The sequence below is a fragment of the Danio rerio genome, chromosome 15 (assembly GCF_052040795.2).
Source record: "Danio rerio strain M-AB ecotype USA chromosome 15, GRCz13ab, whole genome shotgun sequence".
NCBI classification, from domain to species: domain Eukaryota; kingdom Metazoa; phylum Chordata; class Actinopteri; order Cypriniformes; family Danionidae; genus Danio; species Danio rerio.
The window spans coordinates 22254400-22269237 of NC_141035.1; the positions used below are offsets into that span (position 1 = coordinate 22254400).

General features: G+C 35.0%; 1 protein-coding gene and 1 long non-coding RNA gene across 4 annotated transcripts in view; both read left to right on the forward strand.

The window, feature by feature from the left end:
- The window catches only part of zgc:77784, a 151412-nt gene that overhangs the window by 111968 nt on the left and 24606 nt on the right, over positions 1–14838 (forward strand). For all 3 annotated transcript variants that reach the window (XM_087282642.1, XM_087282641.1, NM_001431128.2), the window contains 3 exon segments: positions 1167–1335; positions 13291–13457; positions 13596–13714. In XM_087282642.1, the coding sequence (XP_087138768.1) occupies positions 1167–1335; positions 13291–13457; positions 13596–13714 (455 nt within the window).
- LOC147840618 (uncharacterized) lies at positions 3832–7918 on the forward strand. Its single transcript, XR_015509340.1, has 2 exons — positions 3832–6012; positions 7388–7918. It is a non-coding gene; the product is annotated as an uncharacterized LOC147840618 (long non-coding RNA).

The following is a 14838-nucleotide window of genomic DNA, read 5'->3' on the forward strand; positions in this document are numbered from 1 at the left end:
ATTGAGACCTTAATACATCATTGCAACACAAATTTAAATATTTTAGATAAAATCCAGGAGCTCTCTGACCCTCCTTAATGTGGCCAAATGCAGGTTTATTAAACAGAGATTGTCAGGCAAGAAATGGTCAAAACAGGGGCAAACAGATGTACTCTGGAAATCCAGAGTCGTAGTCAAATACCAGGCGAGTTATCAGAAGACAGGCAGCAGACAGAAGTAAAACAAGAAAACAAGGCTAGGGTATAACACAGCAAGACAAAACAAGAGAAAAGCGTCATAAAACTTGTCATTGTTTTTTCGTAAAATTTGTGCAATTGATCTTTGTCAAACTAGGGGCTTTTTTTTGACAATGCTTGCGCAAAGTGCAAAGTACAGGGCGCAAAAGCATTAAGGGCGCTTCAGAATCCACTTTTGCCATTTTAAGGACGGAAAAATACACTTTGTGCCCTGGCACATGGTCTTACAGTGTTGTACTTATTCTCTTAATGAGTTATAGGTGTGTTTTAAGAATACAGCAATCAGAGTCTTATCTCCCATTCCCTTTAAGAGTCAGTTGCGCCGGGTCATAGCGCATTTGCTATTCACATGGCCGACTTTTTAAGTGGAAAAACTGAACCCTTTACTTGAGAGAAAACAGTTAAACAGAGCATCTGCAGCGCCAGAATCAGAGATGAGCCTCCTCATTCTTTACTTTTACTTTTAATTCCTGTGGATAGGGAAACGTGTTGTATGCACAGACATCCATTAGCCTATACATAATTAATTTTGTTTGTTAAGCGCAAAGATTTGTTTCAAAACTTTTTCTAAATTCAGTTCTAATTTCCAGCAAACTAATAAATGAACAAAAATAAAGTAGTGTGTTCAAAAAGACTGAGTTATATCTAAATACACATGCTATTCCCCATAGGGTCTAAACGCTGACAGGTGGGCAAATCTTAGCTTGTTTTTAATAAAACAAATATCAATATAAATATAATAAATAATACTGCTAATAATAATAACATTACACAAAATCTAATTATTATGAATAAACTTTTTTTTTTTAAGTTGTTCAGCCCTAATTTCTAGTTACACATGCTGATGATTTGAATGTACAGTCAAATGTCCTGGGTCAGGAATGCAATCTTGACGAGCAATGTGTTTGTTTGTTTGTTTGTTGTGTTCAGCATCTGGATCGTCGTCTGTCCAGCGGGTCTCTCAGTCGCTGCAGTTGCCTGGACCTCCGCTGAAGCCTGTGGTGACGGATGTGACCTCCAGCAGCGTCACTCTCACCTGGCAGCCCAATCCTCATGAGGGTGGAGCAGCTGTTACTTCATACATCATCGAGGCTTTCAGGTTTTTCATGATTCTCTTTATCATAAATAAACCTACTGCTTACTTATTTACATTCACTTAAAAGCTTTCAAGTCAATATTATTTACTCCTTAAATACATACATGTCATTTCAGGTCAATTTATTTTTTATTTTATTAATTTTATTTAGTCTTTTATTTATTTATTTTTTATTTTATTCATTTAATATTACTTATTTTTATTTATAACAGTTTGTTATTTTATTTTATTTTTTTAAGTTTGAACGTTACTGATTTATTTAATTTAATTGAATGATTTGATTTACTGTATTTTATTTAGCTTTGTCAACTTAGGCTACCGATCTATGGAACTATAGCCCTGCATTTAAGAATGAGTCCATTGGCGCCCGACTTTTTTATGTACCAAGGACCGGGCTTTGGGCCAATTTTCACATCATATCTTGCACACTTATCAGGCTTTGGGCCTGCTTTAGAAAAAAAAAAGTTTGATGACATCTAATGTGTGCAGTTGGGAAGCACCAGTGATGCCTTGCGTATAGAGATTTCCAGCCATGTGCAATGGAGAACATACAGAGAAAAATTGCCAATGATGCCAACTTCTGGTCAACTTTTCAAATGGTGACAACTATAAATGATGAGCCAACTGGTTATGCACAATATACAACTTGTTAAATTAAGTAAACTTACTGTGGACAACATACTGTACCGCTTGGATACAATCTTACATCTAAATCTTACATTTAAAAAACAAATAATAAGCTGTTTGGTGGGGAAAAAAAAAAGCTTTGGATTGAACTCAGGCCAAAAATTTGAACAAGTGGTTGGACAAGGGCTGGGCCACAGATTGTGCGTCTCGAGCCAGGGCCGGGCTAGGACTTAGATTTAAGGCCCGTGGAACAAGGCATTTTGTAGTACTGAATACAGTAAATGTGCAGCAGTAATTTTGGGTAAAGTACTTACATTTTGTACTAAAATAATGTGTGTTATCTGAGAAGTGATCTCTGAATTGTCCTTGTAAGGTGCAACTACTTTTCTAGCAGGATGAACTGGATATGTAATTCCTGTGGGATTTTTTTTTTTTTTTTCTCAGAGTAAACAACCCTGTTTTGGTATCTTTATGAGCATCATGAGAAAGTTGCAAGGTTTATTTGAGCGCAAGGCATTGCCTTATAGACGTCTATTTGTAATGCATTACCTTACACACTTCCAGTGTCAGAAATCCAATTTTCCATTAAGGGCCGATATTGGCCCCCTGGATTTGATTTTCTGTGGCATTTTTTTTACCTTTATGAGGTAAAGAGGTGTTTATTTCTGCCCATATAAAATCACTCTGTGTCATCTTTTTATATCTTTTATAATTGGATGTTAGGGTGTCAGCAATAAAACAAAATCAATATTAACTCTCATTTTCTGTCATTTCGTGTAGAACTTGCCCTAGAAAAATATATCACTACATAAACTACATAGCATTTTACACACAGAGGAACTCATTACAAAGTCATTTATACCCCATTTTTAAATTCTATTTTAAAAGTTCATTCATTCATTTTCTTTTCAGCTAAGTCCCTTTATTAATCAGGAGTTGCCACAGTGCAATAAACCGCCAACTTAACCAGCACATTTTTTTAAGCAGCGCATGCCCTTTTAAGCGGGCCCAACACTTCAGAAACACTCATACTGTACACTCTCATTCACACACGCACACTACAGCCAATTTAGCTTATTCAGTCCACCTACTGAATGGCGCATGTCTTTGGACTGTGGGAGAAAACGGAGCATCCAGAGGATACTCTTGAGAACACGCAATACAGAAATGCCAACTGACTCAGCCGCAGCTCGAACCAGCGATTGTGCTAACCACTGGCCATCGTGACGCTCCTACATTTTTAAAAATACATTTTTTTTAATGTTTTGCATTAGGGATGCAATGATTAACCAGTTTCACTATTGACCGCGCTTAAATTAATCATGGTTAATTAACTAGACTTCTTAAACTGTGTGCTTTAAAGTTTAGAACTTGTACACCGAGGCTAAAACGCATACAGACTGGATTAACTATAGCTGTGGCTATTAACTAAAGACCGTTCACATATGGCATCTTTTGCAGGCAAGTTTGTTTATTCCAATGGAGGAGTGCGGCTTGTGAATGCATATTGTACCGCAGCGTGCTTATGCTTTCCAGGCACTCCTGGTTGAAAGATCTAGCGCACTGCAAGTCACATGACAAGAACTGACCATTCAGCTTCATACTTTGTATGGAATATACACATTTCTACTCCAAACCTAAAAAAATACAATATGAAAATACCAAACAAGTTTATTATATTGTTGATCTTGAGTGTCTTTCAGGCAGAGGTCCAGCAGCCTTTGAATACATGTCTATTTAAAGGGAAATGCTTGGCTAATATGATGCTTTGAAATATATATATATATATATGTATATTTTATCAATTCTTAATTTTGTGCATTTATTTATTTATTGTTCTCTTATTTATTTTCAGTGTAAAGTAATAATAAAGTAATAAAGTAAAGTAACTTTTTTCACATATTTTAAGTCCAAAGAGAAATGGACTATTGTTTGTTTTTATTATTATTCTGTGCTGTATTATTTGGTGAGGCAGTGGCGCAGTAGGTGGTGCTGTCGCCTCACAGCAAGAAGGTCGCTGGGTTGCTGGTTCGAACCTCAGCTCAGTTGCCGTTTCTGTGTGGAGTTTGCATGTTCTCCCTGCCTTCACGTGGGTTTCCTCCGGGTGCTCCGGTTTCCCCCACAGTCCAAAGACATACGGTACAGGTGAATTGGGTAGGCTAAATTGTCTGTAGTGTGTGGATGTGTGTGTGGATGTTTCCCAGAGATGGGTTGCTGCTGGAAGGGCATCCGCTGCGTTAAAAATTGCTGGATAAGTTGGCGGTTCATTCCGCTGTGGCGACCCTGGATTAATAAAGGGACTAAGCCGACAAGAAAATGAATGAATTATTTGGTTAGTGAGCAGCAACAAATACTTGTTTTTCACTTGTTTTTAAAAAACTAATAGGGTTTTAAAATTGATGCATGCATAGTAATCGTGATTATCCTGAAACCATGATTATTTCCTCAGACTATAATTGTACAACCTAAAATCTGTATTTGCAAATCTTTGCAACCCTATTCTGCATAAAATACTAGTTGCATATTTGTGTGGACAAAAATGAAATGAAAATTCAGTAGAAACAAAACAAAATACAGGACCCGACATGACTAAATACAAAATAAAAGACAGGACAACATGAAACACCTTACACTTATTTTTATCCGCCAGTTTATTACTGGCCTGGTAAAACATGTTAAAATTCAAGAGCATATCTGATCATGTCTGCTTTAGCATGCAGTACATATTGTATGATTCCCGATTGTGTTTACAAACTGAATTTTGTGATAATCAAAAACACATCACAATGCTGTCAGTACAACTAGCATTGAGCGTTCCCCAACTGCACTTTATCTGCGTTCAGTCAGTGCCAGCATTTAAAGTCTTCTGCACTGCTACATATTGAAAAGAAATACGCAAGGAAGGGGTTTAGACACCCTCTCCTGTGGCCTGATGGGTAGAGCGAGTGGCAGACGCTCTCATTACCGTGCCGGGTTTGCCAGAGACGTCATTCAGCGTGTCAGAGCGAGCGGATGGAGGTTTACGGTGGAGCGAGGCTGGATGTTCCCTCAGGCTACAGTCAGATTTCAGCAGAACTCGTCCCTCTGGGCCATGTGGAGGTCAGATGAACAGAAGCCTCTATTATTGTCCCGCTAGGAGAGCAGCAGGGAGGAGGCAGAGAGTAGAGGCCAAGTCGTTATTTAGCTCTGCTCTGACACCTTGTTAAGGAGACGCTGGGATTTATGGAGCAGCTCGCTCTGTTTAGGGGTCACGGTCATGTGCACAGTCCGACAAGTCAGCCGGACAGACCTTATGTGCTCACGGTGCATGGAGACGAGGCCAGATCCTCACCGTCGTCCTTCACACCCTTGCTTTTTTCCTCATTTGCGAGGGCCAACACATCCAGCTCAGCCTTTTTTTTTCTTTACTCTCAGTGCTGAGGAGTAATGAACTAAAAGTTGCAGTGCTACAGATTTTTAGGGGAGATTATGCTGATTTTCCTATGGATAAGACTGTTATGACACATTTAATGATCATCAGTGTCTTAAATCCTTAAAGGTTTTAGATATTTTGATATTTACATTAGAGCATTTAAATGTATTTACGTATTTATCATATCTTTGCATTAAATTACAAAAAAACTAAATACCAATTGTGTGAGGTGTTTAAAATGCAGAGTATATGGACAGGACAGTAAATTCTCTCTTCTGGCTGCCATTTCAGTCTCACACAATTATTTTCATTTTCTGTAAAAGTAAAAGTCCTTTACAACTTTTAGACTAACACCATCATGGAGTTTTTCTTTTATTATTTCAGCATATACACTACCTGACAAAAGTCTTGTTGTTAACCCTAGTTGTAAGAGCAACAGATAGTAACTTGACTTCTAGTTGATCATTTGGAAAAGTGGCAGAAGGTAGATTTTTCCAGTAAATCATATGTTGAACTGCATCCCAACCATCACAAATACTGCAGAAGACCCATTGGAACCCGCATGGAGCCAAGATTCTCACAGAAATCAGTTAAGTTTGGCAAAGGAAAAATCATGGTTTGAGGTTACATTCAGTATGGGGGTGTTCGAGTGAGCTGCAGAGTTGATGGCAACATCAACAGACTGAGGTATCAAGACATTTGTGCTGCCCATAAGTTACAAACCACAGAAGAGGGCAAATTCTTCAGCAGGATAGTGCTCCTTCTCATACTTCAGCCTCCTCATCAAAGTTCTTGAAAGCAAAAAAGGTCAAAGTGCTCCAGAATTGGCCGGCCAAATCACAAGATATGAACATTATTGAACATGTCTGGGGTAAGATAAAGGAAGAATCATTGAAGATGAATCCAAATGATCTTGATGAACTCTGGGAGTCCTGCAAGAACACTTTCTATGCCTTCCAGATGACTTTATTAATAGGTTATTTGAGTCATTGCAGAGATGTACGGATGCAGTCCAAGCTCATGAATCATACACAATATTAATTATTTTTCCACTGCACCATAATCATGATCAGATTTTATTTTGTAATCTAGAGGCCTTTGCCTTTCATATAAGCTATTTCTGATACCAAATGATCAACTATAAGTCAAGTTATTATTTGTTGTTCCTAAAACTTGGATAGGCGACAAGATTTTTGTCAGGTAGTGTATGACTGTAAAAAAAAATTGGTGTCTACCATTCATTGCGCCCTAAGTTTACCCAACTATTGATGACTTCTACTTCTGAGAAACTCAGAAATGTGTAAAGGGTCCATTACGTAATATAATTATCCGGTGTCTCCGGATCATGACGCTTCAGCTCACAATTACCTACAGATTTTTCCTTAAAAGTTGTTACATTTGCCATTATTTGGGTGTGAGACATTAAGTGTTTGTCTCTTTAAATGCAAATTAGCTGCTGCTTTCCAGAAGAGGATGAAGCCTTTACTATCCTGACAGAAACAACAAAACAAGCAAATCTCATGTTGTCAAAATAGAGGATCTTACTTGTCTAAACCAAAATCTGCCAAAAATGGAGAAGAAGAGACTACAACTTTTAGACGTCAACAAGATGTTTCTTAACAGTTGGCAAACACATTTATGTAGTTGTTGTGAAATAAACTTGATTCAGCTTCTCTAATGTGTTACTGATCCGTTCCAAAATTTCACACTATTGAAACACTGTTAAAATACTTTATACATACAGAAAACATATTATGCATGGTACAGTTTTACAAGGACACTTACCAATTTTTGAGAGTAATCTAATGACCACTAGAGTCTCTGTGAATACAGTCAGAGAGCAATGGTGACTTGAGGCATATTATTAGCCATACAGCAGGTTAACAAGCACATTCAGGAAGGAAATTTGTATTTGCATTGAAACATTCTCAAAATATGAAGTGATGTGTTTGTTCTAGATTAGAAGTATCGAGTCTGTCTTCAGAAACAGTGTTGAACTGATCCTTGTTGGTGAAGTAAAGCAGTTTAGCATAAAGTTTGGTATAAAAAACAATATTATTTTGCATAATTCACGTTTTGCAATGCCAAGCCTCTGGAAAGAAATGGCATACTGATTCCAAACAGAAGCAGACATAAACGATTGCATATGAGGGGGATATTCGAGATGTGAGCAGAACTTAAAATGAATAAAAAAAAGATTGAAGCTATAGCCTAGTAATAGGTAGTAATGGCTAAAATAGAAGTTCTGAGTTTTTTTAAAAAATCATTATTTATTGTATATAATATATATATATATATATATATATATATATATATTATATATTATATATAACAAACAACCAAACAAACAAACAAACAACATCCCCAACACTTGTTTTTCTTTCATGGCAGAAGACATAGTTTACAGTCTGCAAACATCAATGTTCAAGTCTTCAAGCATCATATAAATGCACAGCAAGTTTACGTATAGGGTGCATAAATAACACCATTACAGTAGTAAAAAAAAATAATAAAGAAAAAATGTAAAAAAAAGAAAAAACAAAAAGATATGTGATATAAGCAAAAAACGAATTATTCAATGTATAATAGCAGAAAGATTCTGTATAACTTTATTACAAACAAGCCAATTGTGGTTAATGTGAAAGGCATTACAAGGTTACAATGAGAGGAAAGAAGATGCAAAGAAGATTTTAAGATTTTGTCTATTGTATTAAATATCCCCCTGCTCTAAGAATTGTAAATTATCAACATATGTAAGAAATGGAGACCATGTTTCCAAAAAAAAATACTTTTAGCAGCAAAATAAAGTGAAGTAACTTTGATTTTCTTTTCAAGCTGAATAAAATACATCACATCTTTGATCCATCTACTATGTGTTGGGGGCTCTTTTTTTTTCCAATAGAGGAGAAATAAATGCCTTGCCAACAGCGTGGTAAAAGCAATTACTCTACATATTTCCTCTTTAAGCCCAATGTTTTCAGGACTTATTCCAAAAATTGCCAACAGTGGTTCAGGTTCAATAAGAAAACCGTACTTATAAATGTAAGATTGAAAAATGTCTTTCCAAACCCCCCTAGCATTTGGCTAAACCAAAACATGTGGGCAGTAAGTTCGGAACATTTTAATATAATTTTAATATAATTTGGTTCCCTAACACACAATTCACAAACTTGTGCAAATGCTGGCTTTTCAAACCAAACAAATCAATAATGCATCTATTAAATTATAACAGAGACCATAAAGATCAATTCATTATTTACATGGGTCTTCAGACTTTGCAGTATAGGTTAGCTCATTACATTTACAGTTGAAGTCAGAATTATTAGCCTCCCTTTGAATTTTTGTTCTGTTTTAAATATTTCCCAAATAATGTTTAACAGAGCAAGGGAATTTTCACAGCATGTCTGGTAATATTTTTTCTTCTGGAAAAGTCTTATTTGTTTTATTTCGATTAGAATAAAAGCAGTTTTTCATTTTTTTAAACACCATTTAAGGACAAAAACTTAAGCCCCTTTAAGCTATTTTTTTTCGACTGTCTACAGAACAAAACATTGTTATACAATAACTTTCCTAATTACCCTAACCTGCCTAGTTAACCTAATTAACTTAGTTAAGCCTTTAAATTTTACTTTAAGCTGTATAGAAGTGTCTTGAAAAATATGTAGTCAAATATTATTTATTGTCATCATGGCAAAGATCAAATAAATCAGTTATTAAAAATGAGTTTTAAAACTATTATGTTTAGAAATGTGTTTAAAAAAATATTTGTGTTAAACAGAAATTGGGGAAAACATTAAATGGGGGGGATAATTCAGGGGGGCTAATAATTCTGACTTCAACTGTACATTTAGTCATTTACAACTGAACAGGCATTCAAAGATTCAACAAGAAGAAGCAATACACACAAAAAGTGCTAACTATACAAAGCAACTGTTAGTGCTCAGAGAATTAAGTGCTAGAGTATGGAGGAAGGAGTTTTCATAGAGAGAGAGAGAGTTTCTACAGGTTGTTTGTTAAGCCCACTCAACTGTGTGAAGCACACGTAATAAATGCACAATTATTATTTTATTTATTTATTTATTTATTTTCTAGATGTGGAATGATTGTAAAAAAAGTGTCTGGTGCAATTTTTCATTAAAGTGTCAACAAAATGAAAGAGTGTTTTACAGGTGGTTTGTCAAGCTCACTTACCTGTGTGAGGCACACTCAGACTTGTATTGTGTTTTGAGGTTTTTGTGTGGTGTGGTGTGGTGTGGTGATGGGGTAGAAAAGGGGTGTTCTGGTTTTGTTCACAGGGTGTTCAAATGATCGCAGAAAAGATGGGTTTTTAGTTGTTATTAGAATGACACTAGTGAATCAGCTCATCTCATCTGTCATCTTCCAAGTCCTCGGGTAGTTCAATGGTTATATTGTCACATAACAAGTCACACTGAAGCTATGCGGGTGTGCTGGTTCAATTTCAGAAAAGATTAGTTCATCTGTCTCAAGTCCTGATGTTTCAAATCACTTGTTCAACTAGTAACAGCCCCCTTGATCCACACAAACATATTCATTTCATACACTTCTCTAGGTTTTGGGCAGGTTTTAGGAAAATATTAAATATTGCTTTGCCTTTTTTTCTGTCTGCTTTGCAAGTCTCAAATGAGCTCATTTTCACCATTTTATGTTAATTACAGATGTTATTCTACCACGCTTGGTTTGTTGGACAAACAACAGGGGCCTGTTAATTAATCTGCTGATGAAGGGTCAGTTCCTTCAGAAATGATATTTAGGTATATCCTTAGTGACTCAGATGTTTGGAAGGTATAAAATTCCCTTCCGCCAAAAATAAGGGAACAAAATCTGAACAGATTACCCACATACTTGCAGAAAAAGGCATACCAAAAACAAGTCTTTTTTTATGCTGTTTGTGTTGGAAGATACATCGAAAACCCGATTACAGCTATTAAACTCAGCAAAGGTCAGATTTTCCTGTTGTGTGCCCATTTAACTTCATATTCCATTTGCTTAACAAAAGCTCCACTGTTTTTGAAAACTGCAGGTTTTCAGGTAACATACTATTTTTTTTTTTTTTTTGACAGACAGCAGTGTACTTTGATAGACATTGTGTGTTTATATTGTTCAGCTTCAGAACTGAGAGAATAAACAAACAGGCTCTACTGGAACGCCTGTATCTGTCAAATATATTGGGAAGTCAGATTTGTTTAGTAGTTCAGTTTAAGTTCAAAATCATTTTGAATTATTACTTGGCTGTTTGTCACTGTTGCATGCTGTCTGTATACTAGTGATATAATGTAATTCATTAATATTTTATATAATTTTGTAAACAATAAGGTATGATGCAATACATTTAAATCGATATACAATAGTTTGATTTAAGTGCAAATCTGAAAACTAGCAGAGGACGCAGAACGAGCTGCAAGGAAAATGCATAATCCAATTTGTTCTAAACATGAGTCATGCTCTGTGTTATAAGGGCTTAAAAATAACAGTCTGAGGGGTTTTCCTCCAGCAGATCCTCTGACGGATCCACATGTTGCTAATTGGCTATGCGCTGTTTAATGTTTGAATTGGGATCTTTTCTTCAATGCATAATTTTATATTTGCAATTTTATGTGTAGCAAATTATTAGAAATGTGTAGCATAGACTGCAGGACATTCACTATTTTTATTTTCATTAATTTTTTTTTTAAAGAAGAATCCTAATAAGCAGTGCACAATAAGTATCTTATTCTAAATTACCTGATGTTAAAATAGGATCCAAATCGCTTCCATTTTGAGGCCCACCACATCATGGTGTAGGAGTTCGGTTTTCCCACCCACCAAATTGATTGACAGTTGTGTATTTACATGTATTCATAGTAACACATATAATCAAATCAACAAGAAAGGACGTGCACAAAGAAACCGGGATCAAATGTGGTCAAGAATCAGTTTTACAAGTTTAAAAACGTTTTTAAGACAGTGCATGTTTGTATTGAATTACAGTGATTTTACACCATAGCCTCATGTCAGTATAAAAGAAGACGCTTCAATCCTGGCTTGTGGACGTGGGAACGGTGGGTGGGGAAACTAGCATTAAAGGCACAGACCAAAAAAATAGCTACTCTGTGTTAGAAGGAAAAAATTATAATATTCTGAAAGGTAAAGTTAATAATTTGATGGGTATTATGAGCTGAAACTTTTACAGACACATTCTGGAGACACAAAAGACTTAACTTAAATCTTGAAAAAGGGGTAAAATGGGTGCCATTTAAGGCTGAGGAAACCATTCAGTTCTTTTTTCCATATAATGGACTTCAACAGGGACTAATGGGTTCGAAGGTCCAAATTGTAGGTTCAGCGTAGCTTCAGAGGGCTGTAAATGTTATCAGCTGGTGGAAAAGAGTCTTACTGAAGTGTATTTAAAACTAAATAAAAAAATAAAAGCATGTTGGGTGTTTAAAAAAAATGGCTTTCAGTGAAGTAAGTGCTGAAGTCAGAGAAGAACTAGATGTATAAATGATGGTATCATCAGGTATAGATGTATGTGCACTGTAAAATCCAACAGTCAATTTTATCAAATAAAATGAGTGTAGTTAACTCAATTTTCTGAAAGTTAATTCTACTCATTTGAAAAGAGTTTTGAACTCAGTGTCGAAGGTAATTATTGGGTTTTACAGTACTCAGTAGTTTGAGTTCTCTTCATTTATTGGGTTTTACTGTGCTCAAGTTGCTTCCTTTACTCATATGGATTAAATTCACAGTACTCATTAAGATTAGTATTTGAACTTAAATGGTTTGTTGTAATCGGTTTCCTCAAACGGTTTGAGTTACCTTAACTTTTTGTGTTTTTACAGTGTAAGAATCACCTGCAGTTGAAGCAATATTTTTAACATAAATGTTAAAAAGTGTACTGTAGGCCTCAATACCCCTTTATGAAGCAACAGGGGATATGAATGTCTTTGTATAAATGTATGTGTATATAAGTGTTATTTTATTTATTTATTTTATATTATTTTATTTAATTGCTTTTTTTAAATTATCATTTTGCTAGATAAAGCCCTTATTCCTCAGCTGGGATCATGCAGAGCTCTTTAAAGCGACATTAAAATTGCAATATGGGCCTTCAACCCCATGCAAAAATCGTGCAAAATCTTCCTCAGAAACCTTTCTATTTAACTAATAAAGAAAGAAATCCATCGGAAATCATTATAATATGATGTTTTGCTGCTTGACAAATATTGGTTATAGAGTTATTAATGTTTAAAACAGTTGTGTGTAGCTTATTACATTTTTATAAGTCATTATTTTTTCAGGGTTCTTTGATGAATAGAAAGCTCAGAAGAACAGCATTATAAATGTCTTTACTGTCACTTTTGATCAATCTAACACATTCTTACCGAATAAAAGACCTCATTTCTTCATAAAGAGAAAGAATATCTGACGTCACTCCCTTATACAGTTTCAGATTCTTTGTTAGTAGCTTTTAATGAAGCTACAGTACCTACATTTACTAAAGAGCAGCTTTAAATTACTGTATTAATAGCCCATGACTTGTCAAGCTACAGTTTCAAAGTAGCTTCAACACTGAATAGAATCAATAATATGGAAATTCCTTGAATATTCAAATGTGTATCCACTGTTGCATGATTGAACCCAGTCATAATACACGGATTTTCTTTTAATGTGTAAAACTGAGCATCACAGTGACTTTACTACGATTAAGAGATCTTATTAAGCCGCTCTGAATGATTTAGTCTTTCTATACAAATTAACTCAACAGAAAATATTAAACACAGACATCTTAAATAACTGAGTTTGTTAATAATGGAATATAGTAACATGCACAGCTCTTTGTCACATTAATATCAAATTCACTTGATATACAGTTGGAGGCTCATCTATTCTAAATGTTCATTTTCTCTGTCTTCTTCCAGTCAGTCAGTGGGCAGCACATGGCAGACAGTCGCTGACCTCGTGAAGCAGGAGAAGCACACTGTTTCTGGGCTTTACCCCAACACTGTGTACCTGTTCATTATTCGAGCAGTCAACTCTTATGGACTCAGCGACCCCAGTCCCATCTCAGAGCCAGTCCGGACGCAGGGTTGGTGTAGTTTTTGGTTTTAATGGATGGTTATTATGGTTTATCCAAATAATTGTGTATTTAGATCCCCTAATAGCTATTTTTGTTAGCTAACAACCCGCTGCATGTCTGTATGATGTTGTGTGTGTTCGTTTTTAGATGGTCCAGAAGGTCAGGGAAAAGACCAGGCTCATGTGCAGATGGATTTAGGAGGAGTGAAGGTTCGCCTGCAGACACCGGAAGTCTTGAGTCCGACTAGCGTTCAGATCACATGGACTGTGAGTGTATGATGTGGTGTGCATTTTGAATAGGACATAGGATATATATATATATATATATATATATATATATATATATATATATATATATATATATATATATATATATATATATATATATATATATATATATATATATATATATATATATACAGTATATGAGCAATATCACACGAGTAGCAGTGCAATCTGGCTGTATGTCAGCACTGGTGGGAGGTGTGCGTTGCCTAAGCGTCCCATCAGTGCTGATATACAGCCATATCGCGATGTGATATTGCGTTTATACAACAGTTGGATGACACAATTGTGTTTATAAATAAGAAAATCAAACACGGAGAGTCTAAAAAGGCCATTGTTTGTGGATAGAAAATGTCAACCGTGTTTGGTCTACTACACTATGGCAGGCTAATGGCCGCCGACGAGCTCTCTCAGAAATTGTAAATATTTTTAAATAGGCACTATTCTTACAAATATACTGCATAGTTGCAATCTAAACAACTACATTCTTGACTAAAAAAGCCTCAAAAGTTCATTATGGTGTCTAACTGCAGTAATATTTGTCAAACTGTAGACCTCTGCTTGTTGCTGACTGTGTGTGGATGAATTAGCCAATCAGATTCAAGAACCAGACCGAACTGTTGTATAGATATACAGTATACAGTATATGCATAATAAGTTAAAATAATATAAATATAATGAAATGGTATGTAATATAAAGTACTATTAAATTAATTATGAAACTTTCATTTATTTATATTACTATTATTATTTTATGTCTTATAACAAGTTTATATAGATACAAATATAGATTTATTCTATCTATCTATCTATCTATCTATCTATCTATCTATCTATCTATCTATCTATCTATCTATCTATCTATCTATCTATCTATCTATCTATCTATCTATCTATCTATCTATCATCTATCTATCTATCTATCTATCTATCTATCTATCTATCTATCTATCTATCTATCTATTTCTCTCTTTGTCTCTCTCTCTCTCTCTCTCTCTCTCTCTCTCTCTCTCTATATATATATATATATATATATATATATATATATATATATATATATATATATATATATATATATATATATATATATATATATATATATATAT